The 26552-nt window shown below is 43.6% G+C and overlaps 1 protein-coding gene across 12 annotated transcripts in view; it reads left to right on the top strand.

Moving 5' to 3' along the window:
• Window positions 1–26552, top strand: part of RBFOX2 (RNA binding fox-1 homolog 2) — a 142965-nt gene that overhangs the window by 42967 nt on the left and 73446 nt on the right. For 11 of the 12 annotated variants that reach the window (XM_069967377.1, XM_069967367.1, XM_069967373.1 and 8 more), the window contains exon 2: window positions 25417–25641. In XM_069967377.1, the coding sequence (XP_069823478.1) occupies window positions 25417–25641 (225 nt within the window). Of the gene's footprint in view, window positions 1–125; window positions 371–25416; window positions 25642–26552 lie in introns of those variants that run through there. The other variant, XM_069967371.1, reaches the window with a different exon arrangement.

Consider the following 26552-nt stretch of genomic DNA (forward strand, 5'->3'; position numbering starts at 1 on the left):
ATGTGTCCCTTCTAGTCAGCCAGGCAGGAGAGGAAGGGGGAGGGGAAAGGAAGAGACAGGAGAGAGAGCTGGGAGCAAGTCGGGGAGGGGGGAGGGAGGGAAAGGGAGGAGTGGCAGAGCAGTGATAAATTGCCCCTGGTGTCAGAAGGAGGAGCCTGATCCTGAGAGAGAAAGGGAGCAAAGAAAGATAGGAAGGAAGGAAGGAGTCGTACACAAGGACAGAAAATAATTGTTCAGGATCTTTAACGATATCTACCCCCCCACCAAAAAATCTTGAGTGTGAGGCGATCAGCTCTTCCGATCCTGTGCTAGCACCCTCTCTGCTCTTCTCCTCTTGTGTTTTATGGAGAAGAATAAAATGGTTTCGCAGGTAAGGCTGCAGTATGTCTCCGTGTGTCCATATTGGGGCATTCGTTATCGATCCGTCCACCACCCCTCCCTCCCTCCTTCCTCTTCTCCTCCACTTCTCCCCCATTCTTTGTATTTGTCCCTTTGTTTCTTTCCCTAATTGCTTCCATATGCGGCTTAGACCTCGCATGGAGCATTACGCCTCTCGCAGCCGTTCCCCATTTTGTCTTTGTGCCTGTTTTTTATTATATATATTTTTTTTATTGTTCTGTATTTTGGCTTTCTCTTGTAGTCTACCTCCTTTCCCCCACCCCCCCCCCCCTTCTCTTCTCCTTTATAACCGTTGAGCCGCCCGGCCGTTAGTGGCCGTTAGAAATGTAGCGATTTGTTGTTGATTGAAACATTTGTGTTTGTTTATCGTTTGAATGTGTTTGATAAATACGGAACCGCTGGCTGGGGGGGTGAATCCCATCCGTTCCCAGTGCTGGAGGGGGGGGAGGGCTCCATTATTAGCCCTAGTGATCTAGTCCTCCAGGTTCTGGTCACATATCATGGCTGGGGCATTCCCTGGGTAATGCAGATTGCGCAGGGAATCCTGCAGAGGGGTTCATGGTCTATCCTGCATTTCTGGTTAGTGGCTTGTAATATCCACGTTACAGTAAAGTGGGCGTCTCGCTTTTGGTGGTGGAAGGGGGGGGGGGTTGCTTGCTGCAATTTGAAGGTTATTGTACATGGAAAGCTCGGCCATTCCCTTGTACGTGTTTTCAGGGTGGGGGGCGCTCACAGGAGGATCCCCCAGCACCTTGTTGCTGCAGAGGTTTTTTTGCATGCTGGGAATAACCTGAGGTTGTCTATACAGTCACTTTAGGTTACAGGAACGTGTCCTTATAGCACTGGGCACAGACACTGTCATACATGACATATTCTGCGGTGCAGGCCGCCTGGGCACTGCCAGAAATCTGCCAGGATGATTATGACGCAATGAATATTTGGCCCAGGGGGGGTTTTAACATTTTAATGACTATGCAGCTTGTTCACATGGCCGGTTTGGGCTGTAGGCTTTGACCTGTTCGTCCTATATAGCTGTTGCTGCTTTTTTTTTTTTTTTTTTTTTTTTTTTTGCAATGCGGTTTTGCAGTGATTCCCGTTGTGCTCTCGCCTTTTAAGGATTTTTTTTTTTTTTTTTGCACTTCCCATCCCATGCATCAGGCGCAGTGTCTGGACACATATGGCGCATGCTGTGTACATTGGAGAGCTATGGTTCTGCAATGCATCCTCCTGGTTGTATAAGCCATGCTTGGACCCTAATCCGTTACTAACATCTCCATATTTTATTAGAGGGTGGGGCAGGGACTGGACTAGAAGCTGAATGAATTCTAGAAGACTGAAAAATAAATAGATAAATGTATTATTGTATAACCCAGCTGCGGTTTGAGCAGATCCAGTGACCGAGCAGCAGCCGCCTCTTATCCATTACCGGCACGTTTCAGCCACTTCAGGTTTGCAGACAGATGGGGGAAGCTGTAAGGAAGGGGGGGGGGGAGTAAAGTAAAATCCTGTTACTCTGCATAGTAGTGTTATCTGCTATTGCTGTTTACATGTTGTGATTGGAGAGAGAATGAAAGGGAAGAGATCAGATCCTTCCTGTGAGCACAGATTTCCTCCTGATCAGCTTTTCTCAGTGTTTCTCAGCCAAGTATCCCCTACTCAAACAGATTACAGTATAGCACCCCCCAGGGCTGTAGTACTGCATTGTGCTTTAATAGAAATGTGCAGCATAAGCACAATGTCAGGACCTGTTTGAGACATGGCATAGATACTCCTTGGGGTATGAGTTACCTTTTGCTGAGCTCCGAAGCTTTACATAATACAAGTTTACATTGCATGATACATTGTCTGTACAAAAAAAAACCTTGGATGTAAATGTGGGTTTAGACCTAATCTGTTCACAGGATAAGTTTGGTAGTATAATGTAAAAAAAATGTACTTACCCATACCTGTTCCCCCTAGTACTTCCTCCCCATTGTCCCAACCAACAGGAAATGCCTGCTCAGCCAATCACTGGTCACAGTTGTGATAGCCTCAACCAGGCATTGGCTGTGCAGTCATTTCCTGCCTGTCAGGATGAAGAAGAAAGTTTAGGTCACTTGTAGAAATAACATTTATCGTGCACAAAATTTCAGCCTTTTCAACTGGAACAGGCCAGGTATAAAACATGTACTCACCCATACCCGTTCACCCCCCACCCCACCCATTGCTTCCTTTTCCTTTGTCTCACCTTGTTCACCATATGTGAGGGGCATGACATTGTGCGCAGGGGTGTGTGTCCCCCCCTGGTGCACAAAATTTATCAAAGGCCAAGGAAAAAAAACATGTACTCACCCACACCCGTTACCCCGCTGATCTCTTCCTCCCCTTTGTCCCAACCCGCAGGAAATGTGACAACCTCAACCAGGGATTGGCTGTGCAGTTATTTCCTGTCTGTCAGGATGGAGAAGAGAAAGTTTAGGGCAATTGTAGACATAGGGAGAGATTTTTTTTTTAACATGGTGTAAAGTGAAACTGGCTCAGTTGCCCCTAGCAACCAATCAGATTCCACCTTTCATTCCTCAGTCTCTGTTGAAAATGAAAGGTGGAACCTGATTGGTTGCTAGGGGCAACTGAGCCAGTTTCACTTTACACCATGTTTGATAAATCTCCCCCATAATGTTTATCCTCTGGAATATCCTCTTTAAGGGTAGCTTCACACGTACCGACTCGCAGCGTTATTAACGCTGCGAGTCGGTACGTGTGAAGCTACCCTAAGTGGTCACTGTTTATGCCGAGGGTGTCAAACTGGGGCCCTCCAGCTTTATCACAACTACAATTACCATCATGCCTGGACAGCCAGAGCCAAGGCTATCCAGGCATGATGGGAATAAAGTCTGGCAACAGCTGGAGGGCGGCTAGTTTGACACCCCTGTTCTATACCATGGCCTTAGTTACAATGTGCCTAATAGGGGTAATAGGATGGCGAGGTAGTAGGCACCATTGTCTTCCAGCACATGGCGGCGTCTGCATGTAGTGTATATGTCCTCCCTGTGTGTACGTTTCCTCCCACATTCCAGAAATCCTAAGAAGAGGTTAATTTAGAATGTAGATTGTGAGCCCCTTGAGGATGGAGCCATGACGACTGGGGGGGGGGGGGGGGGGATGGCTGAATAATCGTTATGCTGACACAGCCATACACGTTTTAATCCATATTGGCCATTACAGGATCAATGACACCGGCTGAGGAATGAGGATTCCTCCTTTTTAAGGAAATTTTTTATCTTTTTGTGAATGAAAGACCTTAAGTTCCATTACCAGACACAAATGTCGCAGGACGCGTAAAACATATTGGTGGTTACGTTGCACAGTCCATCCACAGATCATCTCTAGAGTTACGTAATGGTGTGAGCAGACAGGGCTTCACTTTTCTGCAGGTTTCCTTTATGTCTATGGTAAATCGTCTCCTTTACTGTCATCCAAGAAAGTACGGTGGAGCAAATAGACAATGTTTTTCCATTGGGAAAAACTATAAACATGTATGGTGTAACATAGCCAAAGGCTGTTCTGTCACTGGCGACAGAGACTTGGTGGGTACTAATACAGCACGTTGCTCAGTGACTGATGTGTAGGAAGACTAAACAAGATTTGTGAGCGTGCATTGCACACCTATGGTATTTCCCCCTGGACGCTATTATGGTAAGTGAGGGACTCTATAGGGATGGACAAATAGTCACAACATTGATGGCTCTGCAGGCGGCAGCATAGAATGATATGGAAGGGTATGGCAAAAAAATTTTATTAGCTTTTTTTTTTTTTTTTTTTTTTTTTTTTTTTTTTTTTTTTTGAGGTCTATAGACTTGCATATGGGTCTTGCCCTTAACAGATTTTAAGATCTTTATGAGCCGAATGGGTAACTCTTAAGAAGCATGTTTATCAAGCTCTGCACCTAGCGTAAACTTGTACACTTTTTTTTTATTTTTTTTTATAAGCTTGTACCTTGTCCACCATATGGGTGGGGTGGGGGCCATGGCATTGAGTTCAGGGGGGGGGGGGGGTCCCCTTCGTGCACAATATTTATCAACATTTTCACCTGGAACAGGCCAAAAACAGTTGTGCGACCGCCTCCACTATGCTGAATTTATCAAGAGGCGAGTGCCATCTAATCTAGTGGTGCTACTGGGGGGGATTTTAAATTGGAGCTGCGCAAAAAAAACTGATAAATGTTCCCCAAAGTTCTTTAAGGCCCTCTTGACACTATATATTTTAGGGGCATAAATTGGTCTCCTTTATATTTCGGAAGACTGACAAAAGGTGATGCCGATGTATAGACGTGTTTCAGACAAGACCACAGATTTTTAAAGGGTTGAATGGACCTAATGTGGTTACATTCAGACAAATTTAACCTGCTGATATCTCGCTATTGCACAGGAGGCGCAGAAGATGAAGGTAAGAGAACTTCATGCTCAGTGCCCATGCGCAATAGGGGGTTGTCTTTTACAGTCATTCTCTGCGCTGTTCCTGTGCACTTAGTTGTTTGTTCCACAGTCTGGTAACACTGTTTGGGGCACTGCCCGTCCCCATAGGGGTGATATGATGAAACAGCGCTATGGAAGCTGGGCAGTGCTCCTAACAGTCTTCCGGGACCAAGGAGTAAACCAGTAAGTGTATGGGAAAGGTTGCTGAGGATGAAGGTAAGAGACAGCCCCCTATCGCGCTTGGGCGCTGAGCATAAAGGTATGTCTCTTACCTTCATCCTCAGCGCCGTTCCCGTACACTTAGTGGTTTACTCTTTTGTCCAGTAAGACTGTTAGGGGCACTGCCCCTCATCCTTTGCGCCATTGTGGCCTGCTCCATTGATGATCATTAGAAGGGATGAGGCGGTCGGGGGCGGGGCAATGCTCCTAATGGTCTTACCACACTTTGGAGTAAACCACTAAGTGCACTGGAACGGTGTTGAGGATGAATGTAACTGACATACGTACACCCTCAGCTCCCCATGAGCAATAGGGAGCTATCAGTAGGTTATATTCATCTTACCTGCTGATAGATGTCTGCATCCCATTTTGACAGGTGGTTGACGATTGTGAATGGCACCCAATTTCCATTTAGTTGAACTAATGACTACTGTCACATATGATCTGGTATATGGTCCTGTCTATTGAGTGGTATGTGGTCAAAACTATTTTTTTTTTTTTTTTTTTTTTTGCCAGAATCGCCATAACTTTGTCCTTTTAACTGCTCACACCTGTAAAATTCCCATGAGAGCACGTGCATGTTGTGTGATACTTGGCCAACCAGCATATTGGTGGTGGTTTTTGGCATCTGTAAAGAAATCTTCTTCCACCAAAGCTCCAGTCCTGCTGTAAGCCTGGCGCATAGACTTTATACGTCGTGACACAAGTCTAGTTTGTGTGTAGTGTGTCCAGAACAGGGAACGCTAACATAAAACTCTCTAAGAGCAGGTTCAGACTACGGAATTCTCGCAGATAAATTCCGCGGAATTCCATCGCCTGTACGCGCTCATGGCTGCGCGCCTTTCCGCCGGCTCCATAGACGCCATTCTATGGGCCGGCTTATTCCGCATTCTACCGAAAGAATTGACGTGACAATTATTTCGGCGGAATGCGGAATCAGCCGGCTCATAGAATGGTGTCTATGGAGCCGGCGGAAAGGCGCGCGTACAGGCGATGGAATTCCGCAGAATTTATCCGCGAGAATTCTGTAGTCTGAACCCACCCTAATATGGTCGTCTTTTCTAAACCGAGTACACCCTCCCTAAAAATATTCTGTCTATATATCTTATATCTGTCAGGGGTGATAAAGGGGTGGTTATCCAGGGATGAGGAGAGAATTCGGATGGGTCTCTGAAAATAAAGTGATAATCGCCCTTTCCTCCCCACAGCTGCTGGTGCCCCTGCTCTTGTTTCCCACAGACACCACCCTGCTCAGCCAATCATTGGATCAGCCAGTGCTTGGCAGAGTGGGCACTTCTTGCCCCCCAGCCGATCTATAGTGACAAGGAAGGATGTGAATGACAATCTCTATGCAGTACAGTAGAATATGTTGGTGCTATAAATATGGTCTGTTATGTAAACTATTGTTACTGTCTGCATTCATATTTTAACGGTTGGGCACCCAACTAATGCGATTTGCCCATGTGGTCATTTGGAGTTAAACCCATGGCAACGTAGCCTTATTAATGGGGATATTTGGGATAGCTGCTTTCTTCCAAACACAGCACCGCTCTTGACCTCAGGTTGTGTCTGGTATTGCAGCTCACTTGAATGGAGCAGAGTTGTAATACCACACACAACCTGGGGACAGGGGGGCGCTGTATTTGGAAGAAAGCATCTATGTCTTTGTAATCCTGGATAACCCCCTTTTTTAATTTACATTTTTTACAACCTCAAAACATCTGTCCCCAGACGACCCCCTTTTTTTTGAGGTCGTATGTTCAGAGTTAGGAGGTCGTTTGGGTCACTTGGTTCCAATGATAAATTGACACCTGCTATTTGTCACCTATTTCTGTGAGCGTGCCGTCCTACAATGCCGTCTATTTTTCATTTTGACAGAAGCGAAATGTGGAGCAGACATAATAAGGGTAATGGAGTGTAAAGGGACTCGCATGTTCTTTTTAGTTTATATGGCATATACATATATACATACACACACGTACTTTATATGTTAGTGTTATATTCTTTAAACAACTCATTGGAGAATATTAGCTGTTACTGATACAATTCAGGTTGTCTTGTCTTTCAGTTTAGAGTCCTGTCTGGTCCTATAGGACCGCTGCTCCTCTGTGTAGAGCGCTGGTAAATATTGGGGGGGGGGGGGTGTTAATTAAGGGACCGAGTTTAAGGGAAAGTTAGTAGTGGGTTAATGACATGTCAGCTAGACTTGGTGTTTGATGCTGAAAGGGTCACAAAGCCTGTTGTTCAGTGACCTACTTGTTCATGATGCTGAGAGGAGAGAACAGAGAGGCACTCGCTCTCTGACGGTCTTGAAGTAGATATGTAGATGATACTATTTTTTTATTTTTTTATTCTCCTATTAAAGGTTTTTTCCCCCCCTGCTCTTCTAAGTGATAGCATATTGCTAGACTATGCCATCACATGTTCATTGTGTGGATCAGACTGCAGGGACCACTGCGGTCCCAAGATTAATGGAGCTATGGTGCTTAACGCCTTCAGTTTTCCCTGCACAGCTGTACTCCTGGCTACTTGCTCTGCGGGGAACTGCAGCAAATTCCCATTTACTTAGAGCCTCGTTGCAGATCCCTACTGAGCTGTTAGCGCTGATGTGTTAGGGGGAAAAAGCCACAGGGTCTACTTCTTGGTATTGGAGGGTGTCCCAGAGGTTGGATCCCCACTGAGCATGATGTTATGACTAATTTTAATGCTGTGCTACAAGATTTGATGAAGAAATTCCTTTAGAAAGGTCATCCGGGGACGACTTGCATCAAGATGTCTTCAGGCTGGGGAAATGACAATAAAAATGTGCATTCTACTGCTGTGAACCTTCACCATCACTAGTTTTATAGTGACCGGTCATTGTTATCCTGAGAAGGAGGTGCCTGCTCAGCCAGCCTGCAGTAGTCTGGCCTCAGTCAGTGATTGGCTGAGCAGGCACCTCCTTCTCTGGATAATAGACTGCAATAATCAGTGCCTCAGTCAGTGATTGGCTGAGCAGGCACCTCCTTCTCTGGATAATAGACTGCAATAGTCAGTGCCTCATTAAGTCATTGGCTGAGCGGGCATGTGCTGAGACCAATTGGCACCATCAGAACTAGTTTTAGCATTAAATGATGGCCCAGCATTTTTTTTTTAAGTTTTGCTTTATATAACTTATATTAATAGAAAATAAATTTAGAAGAGTACTTTATGTGGAGATCCTGCTGTCGATACCTAGGTGGTAAAGGTCCTTATACACTGCCTGAAGCCATGCCTTTACAAAGCATGGTGAATCGTGCAGCTGGGTCACATGACTAATCTCTATAATTCGTCCAGCCAGTAACATTCCCCATTGGCTACACCTCCCGTTTACACGACCGATACATTTTACCACCAGTCCAGAGATCCAATCGGCCAAAGAGCGGCCGTTTTCTTTCTTTCTGATCTGACGCTTTTACGCTTTTTACTACAGAAAGAAGCATTCCTTGGAAAATGGCCTTTAATCCTGTGCAACTAGCTCTCATCCGGAAGGAAGAAAGTGCTGTTGATAGGGAGCTATCCTGTAAGGCAGTGATTGGCAACCTTTGGCTCTCCAGGTGTGACAAAACCTACAGTTCCCATCATGCCTGGACCATCAAAGCTAAAGCTTTGGATGCCTAAGAGTGAAGATAATTATTATTGGCCAATCTAATACATCTAATACAGTGTTAATTCATTGTTGGACCCATTAAAAAGCCTTCAAACATGATGGGGTGGTGTTCAGAGTGATGTGTGTTTTGGTTCTTCTAGTTATGTTTCGAGGTTTTTTTTAATTTGGTTGGATATTGCAGGTCACCTCCCTACAGACAGATTTTTTTTTTTTCCCAATGGGAGATGGCAAATTTGCATAAAAATTTTTAGAGCAAAATACTTGGAAAGCCTAACCCAAAAAATTTTACATGAAACAAATCTGTTTATGTTGACAATTTGCCATATTCTGGATGATCCCGAAATCTCTTGCAGGGACCACAATGGTTAATGTTCTGCTGATCTGCAGGATTTTGTCTGAGGGGTGGTGCGTAGGAAATGGGACTGACCTTTAAAGCGTGTGTCAAAAAAAAAAAAAAATTATTGATCCACGGGTGGGGGTGGTGTAGTAATAATAAATATGCTATACTCGCATCCTCTGGTCCCCTGCAGCTGCTGTGCTGATGCTTCTTGTCTCCTGCTAGTCTCCACTTCAGGGTTGTGTGATGTCCCGTGGGGTCAAGATGGGACAGAATGGAACCCAGAAGAAGCAAATACTACCGAGATACTGGCAGCATTGGTGACGCAGCTGCAGGGACAGGAGGGGGGGGGAGTATTCCATTTATTGTATCATTTACATACAGTCCCCACTATTAATCTGTCTGACTCGCATATATAACCTGTACAGAACACTGTGATGGAAATACACCCTTACAAAAAGGTACAGCTCATACTGTATCAAGAATGTTTTCTGCTAGCAGAACCGGAGCCATAAAAGATGTTGAGGAGTAGTATTGGCTGTCTGTGTGTGTGCACAGAAGGATTGGAGGAGGATGGGGGGATGCTGAGAACACTCAGTGCATCAGACTCATTACAATGTTGGGGAGGGAGAGTCGATGAGGCGAAGGAAGCCATCGCATGCTGGACTGCAGTGTCTCAAGCTGATCCTGTGATTCGGTGCAGCGGTTTTATGCTATACTGCAGATGTAGAATACATGGCTTTTATATGGCTAGACATTTTTAAGAATTCGTTACGTCTTGTTTAACCCTATAAATTGAGTGATAAAAAATTATAAAGGTTTTTATGGTTTCTTTATAGATTGGGAGGCTTTACCAACATAAACCTCCTCCAGATGTCACCGTATAGGCATAAAGTGGCGTCTGGCATCCATCTGTCTCATTTGGCTCTGCAGAAAACAAATAGCGACTTATATGGCCCCAGAAGACACACGTTTGGCCCCCACTGAGTAGATTAGGACCTTAAGATACAGGCACCCTTGGAGGTTTCCTGGTGTGTGTATGTGTGTATGTATATAATATATTATATATAATCTCTATACCATTATTGCAGTGTGTTCCAGGGTTTATCCCAGCACAGCCCATCAGTGCCAGCGGGGCATTTGGATAGCCGCCTCCATATCGAGGCAACTGTACCAGGCTCTGCGAGTTCCTTGCATGAGCGCTGTTTTAATAGGACCTGTGCAGGGAACCTGCCAGGTATCATACTGTTGCTGCAGCAACCTGATCGCCCGGCATGAGCTGTCTCTGCATGTGGTGCAGCATCATTAGACTGACCCTTAAAAGCATGGCAAACTGACCAGAAGCTAAAAATCCTGAGTTGAGACAACTTGAAGAATGAGCCTTACCTAGTAGTTTTAAGTGAGTCACCTTCATGCAACTTTGCATCAGCACATGGTCCACTAAAGTCTGTTATAGCACCGAACATGCATCAGTGTCCATAGCTGTTGGATGAATGCTTGCGTCCACCCTCGATATGCATGTGTTCTCATCAGGGAGAGGACACTGTTGCTGCCAGACACCTGGCACTGGGTTATTTCTCTTGAGAACAAAAATAATCAGCATGTTGGATAGCAGCATGCATGATTTTGTGTCTGGAACCCCCCCCCCCCCCCAACACAAGATGCTCCCATTGTCTGATCGTCTGCTTCAGATTGTCACTCACGTGGTTGGGTGCTGACCTGCAGCTACTATATGTCACTGCACATTCTAGTGATATGCCTGCTAGTACTCTATTTTTGACATTCCATATAAAGTGCTACTAGTCAGTAAGCTTATCGTTCCACCTATAGAATGCCGAAATCTCTTGGGCATCACTGGTGAACATCCATAGACTATATGCTTTTTTTTCCCTGCCTAGCGTTCCGTGTTGTAACATTGAGTGGTGGTAAATAATTTTGAAGGCTCTAAGAAATGCCATAGCCCATGCCATGAGTTTGGACCACCCATGATTGAGATTTTTTTTTTCCCCTTTTTGAAAAGGAACGGTGTGGGGAGAACATTGACTTTCTTTGAGGATCTTCAGTACAGGTTTCTACATGTGCCTGGCTTTGTATCCTTCATCTAACCCCAGTATCTGGTTTCCTCCAAGGATGTTTGTGGATTTTGCATCTTCCTGGGCACCTTTTTACCCATTGAGATTATGGTAGTTTTTCTATAGTCTCAGGGCTGTGATTGTGTGTCAGTGAATTTTTGAGGTTTTTGTGGTCTGCACCCATTGCTCAGATAAGTTGTCTTGGCTTTTGTCCCATGGGCGCCTGCTGATTACCTCTGGCAGATGAGTGATGATTTGAGTCGCTTTCGTTCCCCTTTACCATATAAAGTAAGCCTTGCTCATTTTCTCCTCTTTTCCCTCTTACCAATTCCTCATCAGTTACGTCAGCGGTTTTACTACATTGCGCTGCCAGGTATTTTGCTTGGCTGACAGCTCTGGATAATTAAGGATCTGTTTTTGACTGCTCTGAATGCAGTTATGAAGGGAAGGCTGAATTGGGTAGAGCGCAGAATTCTGCCCTTGACAATAGAAATACTCACGCTTTACCAGATTGTTAGGTTCTTTTCACTTTTTGTTTGAGCCCACGTAAAAAAAAAAGGATATCACGCTGTATGCTACTATTTCTCCTTCCTTACTATATTCCACTGCATAGAAAATGAGTTGCTTTTATATGGTGGAGGAGAAAAGTCCAGTGCCATATGCCGGTTGAATGGGGGGGGGGGGGGGATTGAATTCTTTAAGGGTATACACAGTAGAATAATCCTGTACGTAAATGGGCCCTAAATCTGTCCCCTTATACCAGGGATGAGAAACCTTCGACCCTCCAGCTATTGCAAAACTACAATTCCCATCATGCCTGAACAACGAAAGCTTCAGCTGTCCAGGCATGATGGGAATTGTAGTTATGCAACATCTGGAGGGCCCAGGGTTTCCCATCCCAGTCTTTGCAGTTCTTGTATTTTCAAGGAATTTCGAGGTTACCAAATGAACATTCTTCCTGCGAAAAAAAAAACCACATAAAAATTGTTGGCCTGGGTGGGTTCGGCAAAAGCATATTTACGTAGAGACTCGATCCCGTTTTTACGAGAAAGGCAATTGAATAAAATTGCTTCCTGAAAAACTGCAGCAGAGCGAAAACAATCTGGTTACTAGAGGTTAGCTTCCATTTAGCATTAGCCTCGGCCTGTAATAAGAGCTCTCTTCTATGATGGATCAGGCCCGTACGGTAAAATCAATGAGAATCTGGTCAGTGCTTTGGGTGGGTGTCCTGGGCACTTTCGGATTATTCTGCACACGCTTAATAACAGAAGCTTAAGCGTATCACTTTAACAAGTTTATGGGATCTGTTCTAATCTATAGTTTTGCCGTATAATCTGAGATAAAGCTGGATTATCAGGATGATATCTGCCTGTATTGGATTCTGCTAGACTAAAGAGCGTCGCTTGTTTTAAAACAGATGTGCGCGTGCCTTGAGCCTTTCCTGACGAAGGAAAAAAAAAAAAAAATCACCTAAATTCACACACAAATTTGAAGGAGGTTTATCTCTTACGTCTTCAATTTTGGTAATGTTATGGTTGTATATGTATTTTATTACTATATACAATATATTATATAAGAGGTATCTGAAGGATGGCTCAATTAATAGTAACAGGATTGTTTAATTAAAGTGTCTGTACTCTTAGAGGGGAATTTATCAACCTCCTACACCAGGACACAGTGTGAAACGAGGGGCTTAATTTAAAAAAAAAAAAAAAAAAAAAAAAAAAAAAAAAAATCAAATGGTTTAACCCCATCTCCTCATGTAATAGCAGATATGCAGGGAACAAGTATGGAAGTAAAGAGCTACTTGAATGATCCAGCAATCCTTCATATATCCTTGCCCCCTTGATAGTTGAGACAAACAATAGTCTCCCTTTAAATAAGCTTCAATCTTCTTGATGGTTGTTCTCATTGGGCATGGGTCTACCTATGTGGTATGTTGTCCATTGGCACTCACTTACTGAGCCTATTAGACGGCTCGACCATCGTACAGCAAGGTCTTTGTGTGTATGTATACTGTATATGTGGCCCTATAAGGGAAAGATTATAATGCGAGAAATCGTTAAATCATAAAATATAATTGATAATCTTTCTGTGTGTATGCAGGCAACGGTTAAACGACTAACCAAAAATCGTTGGTATGTCTTTCATAGGATCGCATCTTTTGAGCTGATGCCAACCTTTCGTTGTATGTACACATTGCTTGTTCCTTACAGTCGTTTGTATGCTAGAGTATATGAACTAATGACTATCCTTCCGTGCGTTATGGTGAATGATCTCAGGTTGTTTGCAATTGTTAATCAGAGAAAACAAAAAATCGCTTCATCTAGTAAGACCCATAGGGCTATATTAGATGGCCTCATCAAAATAGTAAATAAGCGCCAATCTGCTAGATCGACACTTGTTTACTAAGCTATTATATGGCTCGACCATCATGCAGCAAGGTGTGTGTAATTATATATATATATAATGTCCATGCAGCTCTTCCCTAGTGTAAAATAAAGTTGATAGATACCTGACCACTCACCCTGGTGATTCTGCCCGCTGCCTGGTACCTTCCTGGCTTCTCCTTCTGCTGCTGGTGGAACTGGAAAGCTGGTATCTGAAGTGACAGGCCACTCAGCCAATCAGTGGCTGAGATAGGATACCACGGTGGCCTGTGATTGGCTGAGCGGCCTGTCACTTCAGAGACTGGCTCTGCAGTTCCACCAGCAGTAGCAGGAGAAGCCAGGAAGGTAGTGGGAGCGTTCAGATCTGCGCAATAGCGATTTTGTTGAGCGATTATCTGCTCATGTAAATACAGCTAACAAACCACAAGAAAGGAAATTTGTAAATCGTTGTCTTTCAACATATTCTCAAACAATTTATCTCTTCTGACCGGAATAAAAACCAAATCGTTGCTTCAAAAATCACTAAACGATCAAAGGCTTTATCGCTCCGTGTAAAAGGACCATTAGTCTCCGACCTGATGATCAAAACAAATCGGGAGACAAACTACTGGTTTGCAGAGTTTTCAACAAATGGAATGGCTGGAAGCCCCACTAGCAAGCGATCAGCGAGATCAGTGCTCATTTGCAGAGGATTTTCGTGGCCTATTCGAATTAATCGGTATTGGCCGCACATTCCCTGTTTTAAAACGTGCGGGCGATAATTTTTTTTAATGGCTGCGCAAAAGACTCGGCCAATGAAGGTGCAGTTGCTGCTTCCACTTTTTCACAGGCCGATTATTGGGATTGTGCTTATTTGCCTGATAATCGGCCTGTGTAAAATGGCTTTAACATTGGATTGACAGTTTAAGATAGCTGCTAGGCAAATTCTCATTCAACCATCTGCTATTCATCCCGATTGTGTGTTTCCTTTTTTTTTTTTTTTTTCCTTCCAATGTGTAGCGGTGAACAAACCGCTGTTAGACCCCTCTGGCAGTGACTTTTTGCCTAGAGGAGTATAGAATTGGCAATGTTGTAATTGTCATAGGGGACGGTTTTGTAAGGCGTCAAACATGCAAATATAGAGTTCAGTCAACACTTAGCTAATGTTTAGAGCCGCCTTTTAATGTGTGTGGTTTGTTTTATTCTTTCTTTTGGTTTGTAGCTTATTGAGGTTAGAGATATTTATATTCATTTGTACCCTCCTCTAGGTATGATTTTTTTTTTTTTTTTTTTTCTTCTAGTTATAAGATGCATTTTGTTTTACAGAATCAGTTTCTGTGTGTGATGGAACCTACAGAAATATATCAATAATAGAACTGCAAACTCTGTATACAGTAGTTTGTGCTGGTGTGCAGCTGATTCATGGGGTGTCTGGTGTTGGCACCCAGCCGATCAGTTATCGACGGCCTATCCTGTCATCTGTGATATAGACCTGTACTACCCCTTTAAAGGGGAACTATCAGCAGATTACACAAATCTAACCTGCTGCTATCTTTCTATTGCAGTGGAGGCGGTATGTCTCTTTTATCCTTGGTGCCGGTCCTGTGCTGCACTTAGTCATTCACTCTGTGGTCTGGTAAGACTGTTTGGAGCGCTGGGGCGCCATTAGGAGCACTGCCCTGCCCCCATATGGACGATCCGCCCACCCCTTGTAATGATCATTAATTGAGTGGCTGGATCGTCAAGGGGGGGAGGCAGTGCTCCAAATGGTCTTACCGGACCGTGGAGTCAACAACTAGGTGCATGGGAACGGAACCGAGGATAAAAGTAAGACGCATACCTTGCTCCTCTGTGCCTCCTGTGCAATAGGGAAATTTCGGCAGGTTAAATTCGGCAGGTTAAATTCATCTAACATGCTGATAGTTCCCCTTTACTATTGGCGTCTGCAGCACTAGAGTACTGTACACCTTCCTTATCCCCTGCACAGGTCACCTAACATGCTGTAGAAACTCTCCCATAGACTTTATAAATTGCTATGATCCATGCATAAAGGGTTTCTCTGCATGCTACCGAGGGAAAATGGCCACCCCCTATTATATATGTTATATTCCGCAAATCAATAGAATGGATTTGTGTATTAATTAGTATAAATATGTAGGTGATGTTACCCAAACAAGGAGTCACAAGCGGTCTGTTCGCTATCAGGTTCCAGCGTAGACACAGACCTGTGTTCACAGCAGCATCAGCGCTGATTCAACCAGACAGTCTTGCTCTGTCTACAGGTCTGCTAGCTCCAATGTAAGTGTGGCGTGACATTTCTTCCAGCTCCCCGGCATCTGCAGTATTGCACACATGAGAACTTCCTGAGAGTGACTGCAGAAGAAAAGATCTGCAGCCCGAATGGCTGACCTCAGCAGAAACTGGCTCCCCAGAGATACCGTCCATTAGGATGTAAGAGCATCCAGAGCTTAAAGTAGTTATACAAGAACAGAACAACATGGCTGATTTCTTACAGAAAATGTGCCGCACCTGGTTGTGGGATGTGATATCGCAGGTTCTCTCTAGTTGCTGTATAGACGGTGTGGTGCAGTTTCTTAAGGAAAGCAACCATGTTTTTCAAATACTAGGCTAACCCCTCTTCAAGGAGAAAAATAAGAATTTTAGAAGCAGGAAGGTGGCAACTTAATAAAGAAGCACGACTTACCTTTCCCCATGCCCCTCAAAGTGCCACGTCACAGACTTAAGGATCCCTGCCGGCTTATGGATCACATGTTCAGCGAATTAGTGACTGGAGTGATGTTCTGCTCCCATCTCTGATTGGCTGAGCAGGCAATCGATCACCCGAATTACTGGAGCAGGACATCTCCAAGCCCGGCGGGGGTCCCGAATCGGTAATACAGCACTACAGAGGCACAGGGAGAGGTAAGTAGGCCTTGTTCATTATGTTCCTCTTTGTTAAAGATTTTTTATTCCCTCCAGACTTCTTCAACCTTTTGGTGTAAGTTCCAGCACGTGTCCTTAGGATGCATTATGGTTGAGGAACTTTCGGCCCTCCAGCTGTTGCAAAACTACAATACCCATCATGCCTGGACAGCCAAACCTTTAGCTGCCTCCACTTATGATGGGAATTGTAGTTTTACTGCAGCTGGAGGGCCGAATTTCTTTCTTTTTCTCCTTTTTTGAATTTTTCCTGGGTGGAAGAAAAATCTGCAATGTGTCGGATTTTGCAGCAAAATCCATGTCTGCGGACTCTCAAATATAGTGGCCCAGATTTACCAAACTGAAAGGCTGCATTCACACGTTCCGTAGGGCTGTCCGGCTGCATTCACACATTGGCAACCTATTAACCCAGTCATTAGAGAAAAGTCATCCAGTTTTTTTTTTTCTTTGCGTCATGGATGGCTGTACGGGGCCATTAAACCTGTTGACAGAACTACAAAACTTGTGATTGATGCCTTTTATTAGAAACTAGTGTAAACTGCCCCTCATGACCAGTCGCAACTCGGCTTTCATTTTACCAGAATGGAAAACTAAGCAGTGATTGTCTGTTTTGGGCAGGTTACACAAGTTTCTGTATTGCATGCTTTGATAAATCTGGGCCATTTACTTTTTTTTTTTTAAATTCAATTTACATCTCTGCCGCAAATCTGCTAACTCTGCAGTTTCTGTGCAGGGAGTCCGCAGAGGACCCTATTTATGTGAATCTACAGATCCTAAGCTGGCAGAGGGGGAATGGCTCATGCGGCAGGTTGAAACTTTTGATGGATGGGGTTTATATAAAAGCGTATATCTAAATGTATTCAGACTCCTATGTTAATAGACCCCGTGACTGCATGGTGGGATGACCTTTTATGTTTTATTGTTTTTTTTTTTTTTTTGTCATTTTGTTAAAAGTTTTGAATCCCATTGACTGTTAGGAGTATGCACTAAATGACTCGCACTACAGAAGACCCCCTCCCCCCAGTCTGATGTGTTGGAAAAATGCATCCCTGAGGCGTCTCAGACATGTAGTGTGACTTTCACTGTATGTGGAACAGATTTTGCTGCCAGAACCTCTGCAACCTCTCCCGATAGACTCCCAGACTACTTGAAAAGCCAATAAACCAAACAGAAAAATTACAAAGGTTAAATAAGTCCCAGGTCCATTGAGTGCTGCTTTTCCCAGTTTATCTAATGGAGGAATTATAACCCTCAATACAATTTGTCACTAGAAGAGCGTCTCCCCCTTCTCTTGATATTAACCACGCGTATATACGGTAAATTTTTCATCTTTAAAGCTGGCCATACAATAAAGTTGTTGGCTTAATGCTGGTTTGGCCAATGGGTAGCTCTCCTGATCTCATAGACATTGGCTGAGCTTTGATATGGTCTCAATGTATTTATGGGATAAGCTGCTTTTAGCCCATAGTTCGACGAAAGTCCTTTCCTCCTTAAATTATCTTTGGGCACGTTCCCACTAAGGAATCCATGGGATGTAATCCATGCGGATTCCGTAGTATGAACATGCCCTTTGAGAGACTGTTCTCAGAACATTTGATAAAACCCTGTTCGTCTTTTGTCTGGTGTCCTTGATATCATGTATGACCAATCTGCTGAAGGATCATTTTTGTCCATATTAGCCATAACAGTTGCTCGGGTTATTATAGAGTCAATGGTTGTACAACTATCCACCTACCTCTATCTAATTGTGTACCTCGTAGAAGTCAACAGGTTGTTTTCAGTGACTCATTTAGAGGTCACTACGGGGAGAGGGAGGAAATCCTTATCTGCCTCCAGCTCCATAATGGAGGTGTTACCTTTCATTGTAATGCTGCCTGTGATAATGAGATGACTGTTGAAAAGTGATCTATAAGAAATGTCAGCATGTTTGTGTGTGTGTTTCTGACCCATGTAGAAACGAAGGGTGTATCATAAATGTCTAATAGGTGGGCCGCTTTCAGAACCTTTGTTTGTCCTATGGTCTATCTAGTATGTATGTCTTGGCTCTTTCTATGAACTTCAGTGGAACGGGCAACTCTTTTCTAGAGTCACTTGGGCCATAGGGTGCTTGTTCTCACCTCTAGGTCACCAATAGTGTTGAGCAAACTTGCTGAATTGTTTAGGTTCCGTAAGTTTCTCCGAACACTCAGCACTTGATTCCCAGTGGCTGGAGAAGTTCATGTTTTTTTGGGAGCCCTAGGGCATTCAACTTCGTCAGCCTCCGGGAGTCAAATGCCAAGCGTTCCGGTTTGGAGAACGTTTCCAAACCCAATAATTTTGGCATCACCTATTGAACCTACTTGGCTAATCCACAAGAAATTTATGTAGGAATAAATTATTCCTCAAAGCTGTACAGATCACTATTGACTTAATTCCCTTAAATTACGTTAAACATAATCCACCCTAGTAATGTCAAAAATTTATCATTGTGTTTTTTTTGTGTGTGTGTGTATGCGGACAAGATGAAGATATAACCCTTCGGCAGATGTTGCCCTTGGTTGATTTCAGACACAGCACTTTTGTAATGGATCGCTGGAGTCCGAAGACTTGGGCCCCTCTCTGCAATAAATGCATTAGGCCAGAATCCCCCTACTTAGCATTATTGTAATCGATGGATGTTCATTTATTGTTTATGACTTCTACTTAGTCTCCTCTGAAGTTTTCCCCTAGGTCTCTTGCATGTGTATTTTAGTGCACCCACTCAGCATATTCATAAATATGCAATATACCTTCTGTGAAAATTAGAGATGTCTGCGTTTTTCTTTCTGCTTGGATTTTACACCATGCTTTTTAATGTAAACGGTGGACTTTGAGATCATCTTTCTAGCTTCCTCTGGTTGTTCTCCTCATCCTGAAATATTGATGTGCCTGCTAAATGATTTAGGAAGAGCCCAGGAGGGGGAGGTGGGGTCTGCGGTTTCAGCTTGTCATGTGGAACATGAGTGTAAAAAATAATGGAATGGAAAGTTAAACTGATGTGGCCTCCATGTTGAACTCCAAAAAAAACCAAAAAAAAAAAAACCACTGGTTAGAAATTTTATCCCTCGAAGAGGGAAGATCTAATGTATCTTCTACCTTCATTAATTTATATTTAATTTAAGGGATATTCCTGTTATCCACACTCTATATGGCATGGTCACAGCAAAGCCAGTGGAGGCAGTATGATTCTCTCGTCTGGAGAGACTAGAATTAATGAGGATTTTCCTTTGATGGTGTATAGAGAAGAGTGAATTTACAGTAGCGATTCACTCCGTTCCTATCTGTATTCCACTTATCGTGCTGTGGGGCTTTGAAGTCTGCTCCGCTCCGTGCTGCTCCTCCCCAGGTGCTGGGGAAAGATGGATCCTGACCTGGGGAACTTCTCCCAGTTTCCCAGGACTTGATCCATCATTTTCCAGCACCTAAGGAGGAGCGGCAGAGAGCGGAGCAGACTTCAAAGCCCTGCAGCCTGATGAACAGAATACAGATAGGAACGAAGCAATTCGCTTTGTTCCTACTGTAAATTCGCTCATCCCTAACTGTACCATCCACCTATGTAAAGATTGTTGCAGAGCGGTCATGGCACAGGGTATTCTCTAAACGCATCTTGACACCGGCCAGTGTAGGAACGCTTGTTCCCGATGATCAACCCATGTAGGCCAGCAATCAGTCAATGAATGGGGAAAAAAACCAAACATTGAGCAGTTTAAAGGCTTCGTAAACAAAGGCCGATCACAGGGATAATCCCAACAAGAGTCCTTCAGCCCATGTAAAAGAACCACAAGAGCAGTGGCCTCCTTAGGCTGTGATATGCCTCCTGAAAACACTGCGCAAATCATCCAGATTGGTGCTTACTTACAAGACTCGATCGTGCGATCACTGGATCATTCTTATAGCCTGTTGACTTCACCATAGTTTACACTGGAAAATAAGTTGGCGACAACCAATCTTAAAGGGGGTTATCCAGCGCTACAAAAACATGGCCACTTTCCCCCTACTGTTGTCTCCAGTTTGGGTGGGGTTTTGAAACTCTGTTCCATTGATGTAAATGGAGCTTAATTGCAAGCCGCACCTGAACTGGAAACAGAAGGGGGAAAAGTGGCCATGTTTTTGTAGCGCTGGATAACCCCTTTAATGCAATCAGCCAACGAGCTGATCACTGGCCATTTTATGTGGTTCCCTATCTGTTAATAATAGTCCCGTGTTGATTTCCCAGGTTACAGAATGTTTTTGTTGTGTGGTGTACAGGCTTGCTCGAGTAAGCTTTTTATAGGCAAAATTTAATTTTCATTCAATTTTACTGTTCACTGATCCAAAGTTGCGTGAAGGTGGTGTACAAATTACCTTTATGTTTTTATACCCTGCCTGCTGTGTGTTCTCTTCATGTAGTAGTTAGCAGCATATTAGCTGTTTGTAGTATATATTTTTAACCTCTTTGTGGATGACTGCCAAATATTTTGTGGCCTCTGTCTCAACATTTTTGAGAGCAAAAGCTTTTGTTGATGTAGATGCTTGTGGTGTAGATGATCTTTACACTTTATTATTTTCAAATGGTGTATCCAAGCAGAGGATTATACCAAGGCGGACATGGCTGTCAGCGGTGTCTCAGGGCGGACAACAGTTGCAAGGTTGCCAGAGATTTGTAATTTACTTCTACTAAAAAAAAAAAAATATATAATTATATATATATAATCTTCCAGTCCTGATCAGCTGCTGTGTGTCCTGCAGGAAGTGGTATTCTTTGCGATCTGGTGGGGATTTGCTACTGCTCTGGACAGAGGTGGCAGCAGAGAGCACTGTGTCAGACTGGAGAGAAAACACCACTTTTTACAGGGCATACAGCAGCTGAAAGGTCCGGAAGACTTGAGATTTCTTAATGGAATTACAATTATCTGGCAGTTTCTGGCACCAGTTGATTTGGAAGAAAAAAATTCTTGTTTTTTTTTTTTTTTTTTTACTTTTTAAAGGTTTTGAGGTGGTTTGCTTTATTCGCACTTTTTAACCATAAATATTTTGAACGTGTCAGTAATTAAAAAAAAATGTGTATATTTTTGGGTGTACTGGTGGGTAACTACCCATAGCAACCAATCACAGCTCTGGTAATATGAAAGCTGAGCTGTGATTGGTTGCTGCAGGCAGTTTACAGTAGTATATATTTTACACCCTTTGATAATTCTCCCTCCTAGGTTTTATTTTTAACTGACAAAAACTTTCCGAGCTCCCTGAGGTGCAAACTGCCCAAAACCTTCCTGGCAGGACTGCTGGCATCTCTGCGGTTACTTTGGTGACATGCCGTCTTGCCTGAGCTCCAGCAGTTCCAGTGATGTGTTTCATGGCAGACAACAAGCCTTAAGGAAAAGCAGCGCGAGTAGTGAGATCACGTTATATTTTAGAAATATTGTGGGATCATGTTCTTCCCTCTTCACATGGCAGGATCAGCTGATGCTCCCAGCTATACGACGCTGCTCGCGCTGTGAGAAGACTTGGATCACATGGAATTCTCGAGAGATCATGGGATCTCGCTGCTCCTACTGCCCTTGTACTGTCTTGTCTTATTGGACAGTGAAGGGAGGGGCTACAGCTGCCCATTTGTCAATTTATTCCCCCATTAACATACTAAAATGGGTAAAAAAAACAAACAAACAAGACCACAGATCCAAAGGGTGGTGACTAGTAGCCTTTTATAGGGAGTGTATTGTCTGGATTTCTTAGTATAAATTAGGTACTGTAACAAGATGTATGTTTTTATTTAAATTTTTTTCTCGTTAGTTTGTTTATTACTTTAAGGGCCAGTCATCTTGCCTAAGTTACTTTAAGCAACATTTAGTGACCTTACAGCAAGCCTCATGGCCATAGACAGAAGCTCTCCAGACCTTATTCTTTGTATAGGACACATTTGTAAGCATGCACTGTGACCTCTGATCTGTGCAAAGGTCATTCTACAGAGCAGGAAGGTGGCTGAGCTGTCAATGTTATCTATTTTTGTTATGTACTGGTGTTGCCTTTTGCCTTAATTCTGGACAGCTCGCTTTCCGGCAGCCCCTTCATTATCACAGACAGAACAAGTAGTCTCGGCTTAGGGGCCTATTCCACGGATCGTTAAGAGGAGCAAACGAGCGCTCTCAGCGCTCGTTTGCTCCTCGTTCCCCGCTTGCTGCCGCCGCTATTCAACGCGACAGCAGTGAGTGCGGGAGGGGCGGCGGGGAGCTGCGGGGGGGCAGCCCATAGGATATAGCAGCGTCTGCTGCAGATGCTCCTATTCAACGGAGCGCCGGCAGCAAATCGCTGCTATATCAGTCGCTTGTTTTTCAACATGTTGAAAAACAAGCGACTGCAACGATCAGCCGACATGAACGATGTCGGCTGATCGTTGCACTCTATTCCACGGGACAATTATCATCCGTAGCGGCCGATATCGGCCGAAGACGGACGATAATCGTTCCGTGGAATAAGGCCTTTAGGGTGCTATTACACGGAACAAGAATCTGCCGATTATCGCTCCGTGTAATAAATACTGTAGACTGCTGCGGTCCCGGCCTGTGATTGGCTGAGCGGCCTGTCAGCTCACAGGCCGCTCTGAAGCTAGAGCATGCAGGACTCTGGGAGAAGCGGACCGCAGGAGCAGCCCTGGAGCGTGGATAGGTAAAGTATACAGTTTAAGCAAGGGCTGCAAGGACATCGGTAACAATGTCCTTGCAGTCCTTGTTAAATGGTTATCGAGCCATGTAATAGGCCCAGTAAACGAGCGCCGATCTAGCAGATCGTCGCTCGTTTACGGGTACTATCTGGCCCCCATTGGCCCGTGTAATACCACCCTTAGTCTAGTGCCCAGAATGAAAGCTAAGATTTCAGGATTATTTATAAACATGGAAACGAGAAAAAAAAACTGCAAATTTATTATTTTTTTTTAATATATAACTTAAAAACTTGATTTAAACTGTAGGTCATTTCATGATAGATTCCCTTTAAAGGGGTATTCCAGGAAAAATCTACTTTTCCCCTCTCCACCGGAAAAGTAGGAGACTGCAGGGGTCTGACCTCTGTACCCCCCTGCCGATCTCCGTATCAGGCCCCTGTACGGCACGTGACCCACAGCTCTATTCATTCCTATGGAGCCGACGGAAAGAGCAATGCACAGAGCTCTTCCGGTGTACCTGGCTCTTTGTTATTCCAAAGGCATGAATAGAGGGAATGGATAAGGAAAAAGTAGATTTTTTTTTTTTTTTTTTTTCTGGAATACCTGGTACGTTCACACTTACCGGATCCGCAGCTGATTTTCTGCTGCGGATCCGCAGCAGATTTCATTTAAATAACTGAACACAGCATCAAATCTGCACCATCAGATCTGCTGCGGATCCTGTAGGTGTGAACGCACCCTTAAGGATTAAACAGATTGCAGTATTTCACACCTCTTGTAATTTATTTGTTGCTCCTTTTATAGGGGCGGCATGTCTTTTTATTCTGTTACGTATTTAGGCTATGTTCACACATGGTATTTTTTGCTCAGTATTTTGCAACCAAACCCAGGAGTGCGTTAAAAACACTGAGAGGCTATGTTCACACACTTTTAAAATTGAGTGGATGGCCGTCATTTAATGGCCAATAACGGCCATTGCTTTGACAGCTATGGTTATTGGCAGTTGTTTGCCATTAAATGACGGCCATTAAATGACGGCCATCCACTCAATTTTAAATGTGAACATAGCGCCTCTGTGTTTTCAATCCACTCCTGGGTTTGGGTGCTAAATACTAAGCAAATACACTGTGTGAATGTAGCCTTAGTGGAAATGTGTTTTTGTTATTATGGCAGTACTAAATCCATATCTGGATAGCGAAGGGGGGTGGGGGTATCTGGTATACATGTCACATAGGAGGGGATAACTTGTCTAAGATGTGCACTGAAGGGCACTCAGACAGTCCTTCCTAGATGAAATGGCAGCTGCCAGAGTACAAACAGAGAAGCAAGTTTCTTCAGCTGCAAATGTGAATATGAAGTGAAAGCTCTTTGAAGAGCATCTGTCATGGTGAAAAAAGCCAGATGGTAGGTCACAAGAGAATGCTAAATGATTATTGCGGCCCTCTTGGCTGGCTGACAGAGGGCTACATCCATGGTACCGGAGCTGTGGTGGAAGCCGCCATGTGACCTCTAATGTAGCGCAGGCCAAACTGGTCAAGGGTAGAAGGATGATGAGTACCTATAGAACAGAGACTGTTTTGTGTTTTTTTTTTTTCCTTTGTTTAATTTTATCTGCATTAGGTAAAGCGTGACAGAGCAAATTTTCCCGTAACACATCAATGTTAGTAGCTTGTTTTATGGTGTTTTTATACTTATTGGCACCTATTAAAATGGGTCATGTATAATTGTTTATAGCTGTGCTCTGTCCTATTGCAAATGCTAATGTTTGTTACTTAATAGGTTTTGCTGTAACTTTTTTTTTTTTTTTTTTTGAGACTGTACATGTTTGTATTCTCCATGTGAACGCGGCCTCATTTGGTTGGTAGAAAAAAAAATTCCACACCGTATAAGTTCCTGCGATTTATGGTGGCCTCCTATTTGTAAGGAATTTGTCTCGTATAAGACTCTGGTCATCCGATATCTTGATGTCATGGCTCTATATGGCAAAAGGCAGATTGATTTTAGGGGGGGGGGGGCAAAGCCAACATTGTGGGGTGTCTCTGTTTCAGAAGATCTTTGTATGAAACACTGTAAGGCTAGAATATATTTTATATTGAGTTTAATACTTTTTGCTTACATACTGTTGCGTTTTTTTCCCTTTTGTTTGCTGCTTTAAATTTTTTTTTTTTTATTATTATTGCCTGTGATTTTTTTTTTTTTTTTGTTTGTACATATGGACATTAGATTTTAGATGCAACTAGTATTGCATGCAGTAATGTATTGTAGTACATGGGCAGTTAACATAAACTTTCTTTTTTTTTTTTTTTTTTAACCATGTCATATTTTGTGATTTATTCTTCACAGGGTAACCAGGAGCCAACAGCCACTCCTGAGACCATGGTGCAACCTTTTGCTGCTATCCCCTTCCCGCCACCACCGCAGAACGGTCTGTCCACAGAATACGGCAGCCAGCATGCACAAGAGTATGCCGCCTCTTCCACCGACCATGGACTTCCACTCTATGGGGGAGGGCAAGGTCATGCAGAACATAATGCCCCTGCAACAAGCACAGCGAATACATCCAGTACGGTGCGTGTAACTTGTACCTCCTAGCACTGTAATTGTTTGTATGTTTTCCTCTCCAATTTGTGTGAGGTGCCCTCCAAGGCTTCTACACCTCCTGTACACTATCTGAGCTTGTGTGTCTCCAGCTGTTAATGCTTGAGGTTTTTTTTTTGTTTGTTTTTTTTATGATTTGGGTGTGTATTACAATAGTTTATAGTTTATGAAACAAAAACCCAAGGAAACTAAATTTTGGGCATAAACCATCCAGAATTTCCAATCTTGACCATTATAATTATGGCTGTAGAAACAATCAAGTGTTTTTCCCATTTAATTGAATCCATTGGGAGATAAGTATCCAGAATACTTAAGACTTCTGTTCTCCCCCATTTTATTCTAGTTTTTGTACATCCATTAACAGTGATTCTGCAGCCTAGGAGGACTGTTTTACATTTCTTAACCCTCAAATTCATTTGCCTATTTCTGTCTTATGCTGGCAGTGTATGGAGGTCTTTTCTGTAATATTTTAGTCTTTCGTTCTGCTTAAAGTGGTTTTGTGAGCTGTTCCAAACCTGCTAGGTAGTAGCGTTGAGCGAACTTGCTGAAAATTCCTGTTCGGCAACGTTTATCTAGACGTAAACACTTGACCTTTGACTCCTGGCGGCTGGAGAAGTTGGAGCGCCTAGGAGTCCTGGAAAACATGGCATGTTTTTTTCTGGCAGTTTTAGGGCTACATCCAACTTCTCCAGACGCTGGGAGTCAAATGCTTAGTGTTCAAGTTCAAACAAACTTTCCGCAAGTTCGCTTAAAGAAGCAGTTCACTTTTTATTTTTTACGCCCCCCCCGGGTAGCCGCTGTCATGTATACTTACAGAAGATGATCGGTGTCCCGTTCCCGTCGGTCAGTTCCGTCCCGCAGTGCGGTTCACATCGGGCGCG

This window comes from Dendropsophus ebraccatus, chromosome 4 (genome assembly GCF_027789765.1).
Source record: "Dendropsophus ebraccatus isolate aDenEbr1 chromosome 4, aDenEbr1.pat, whole genome shotgun sequence".
NCBI lineage: Eukaryota > Metazoa > Chordata > Amphibia > Anura > Hylidae > Dendropsophus > Dendropsophus ebraccatus.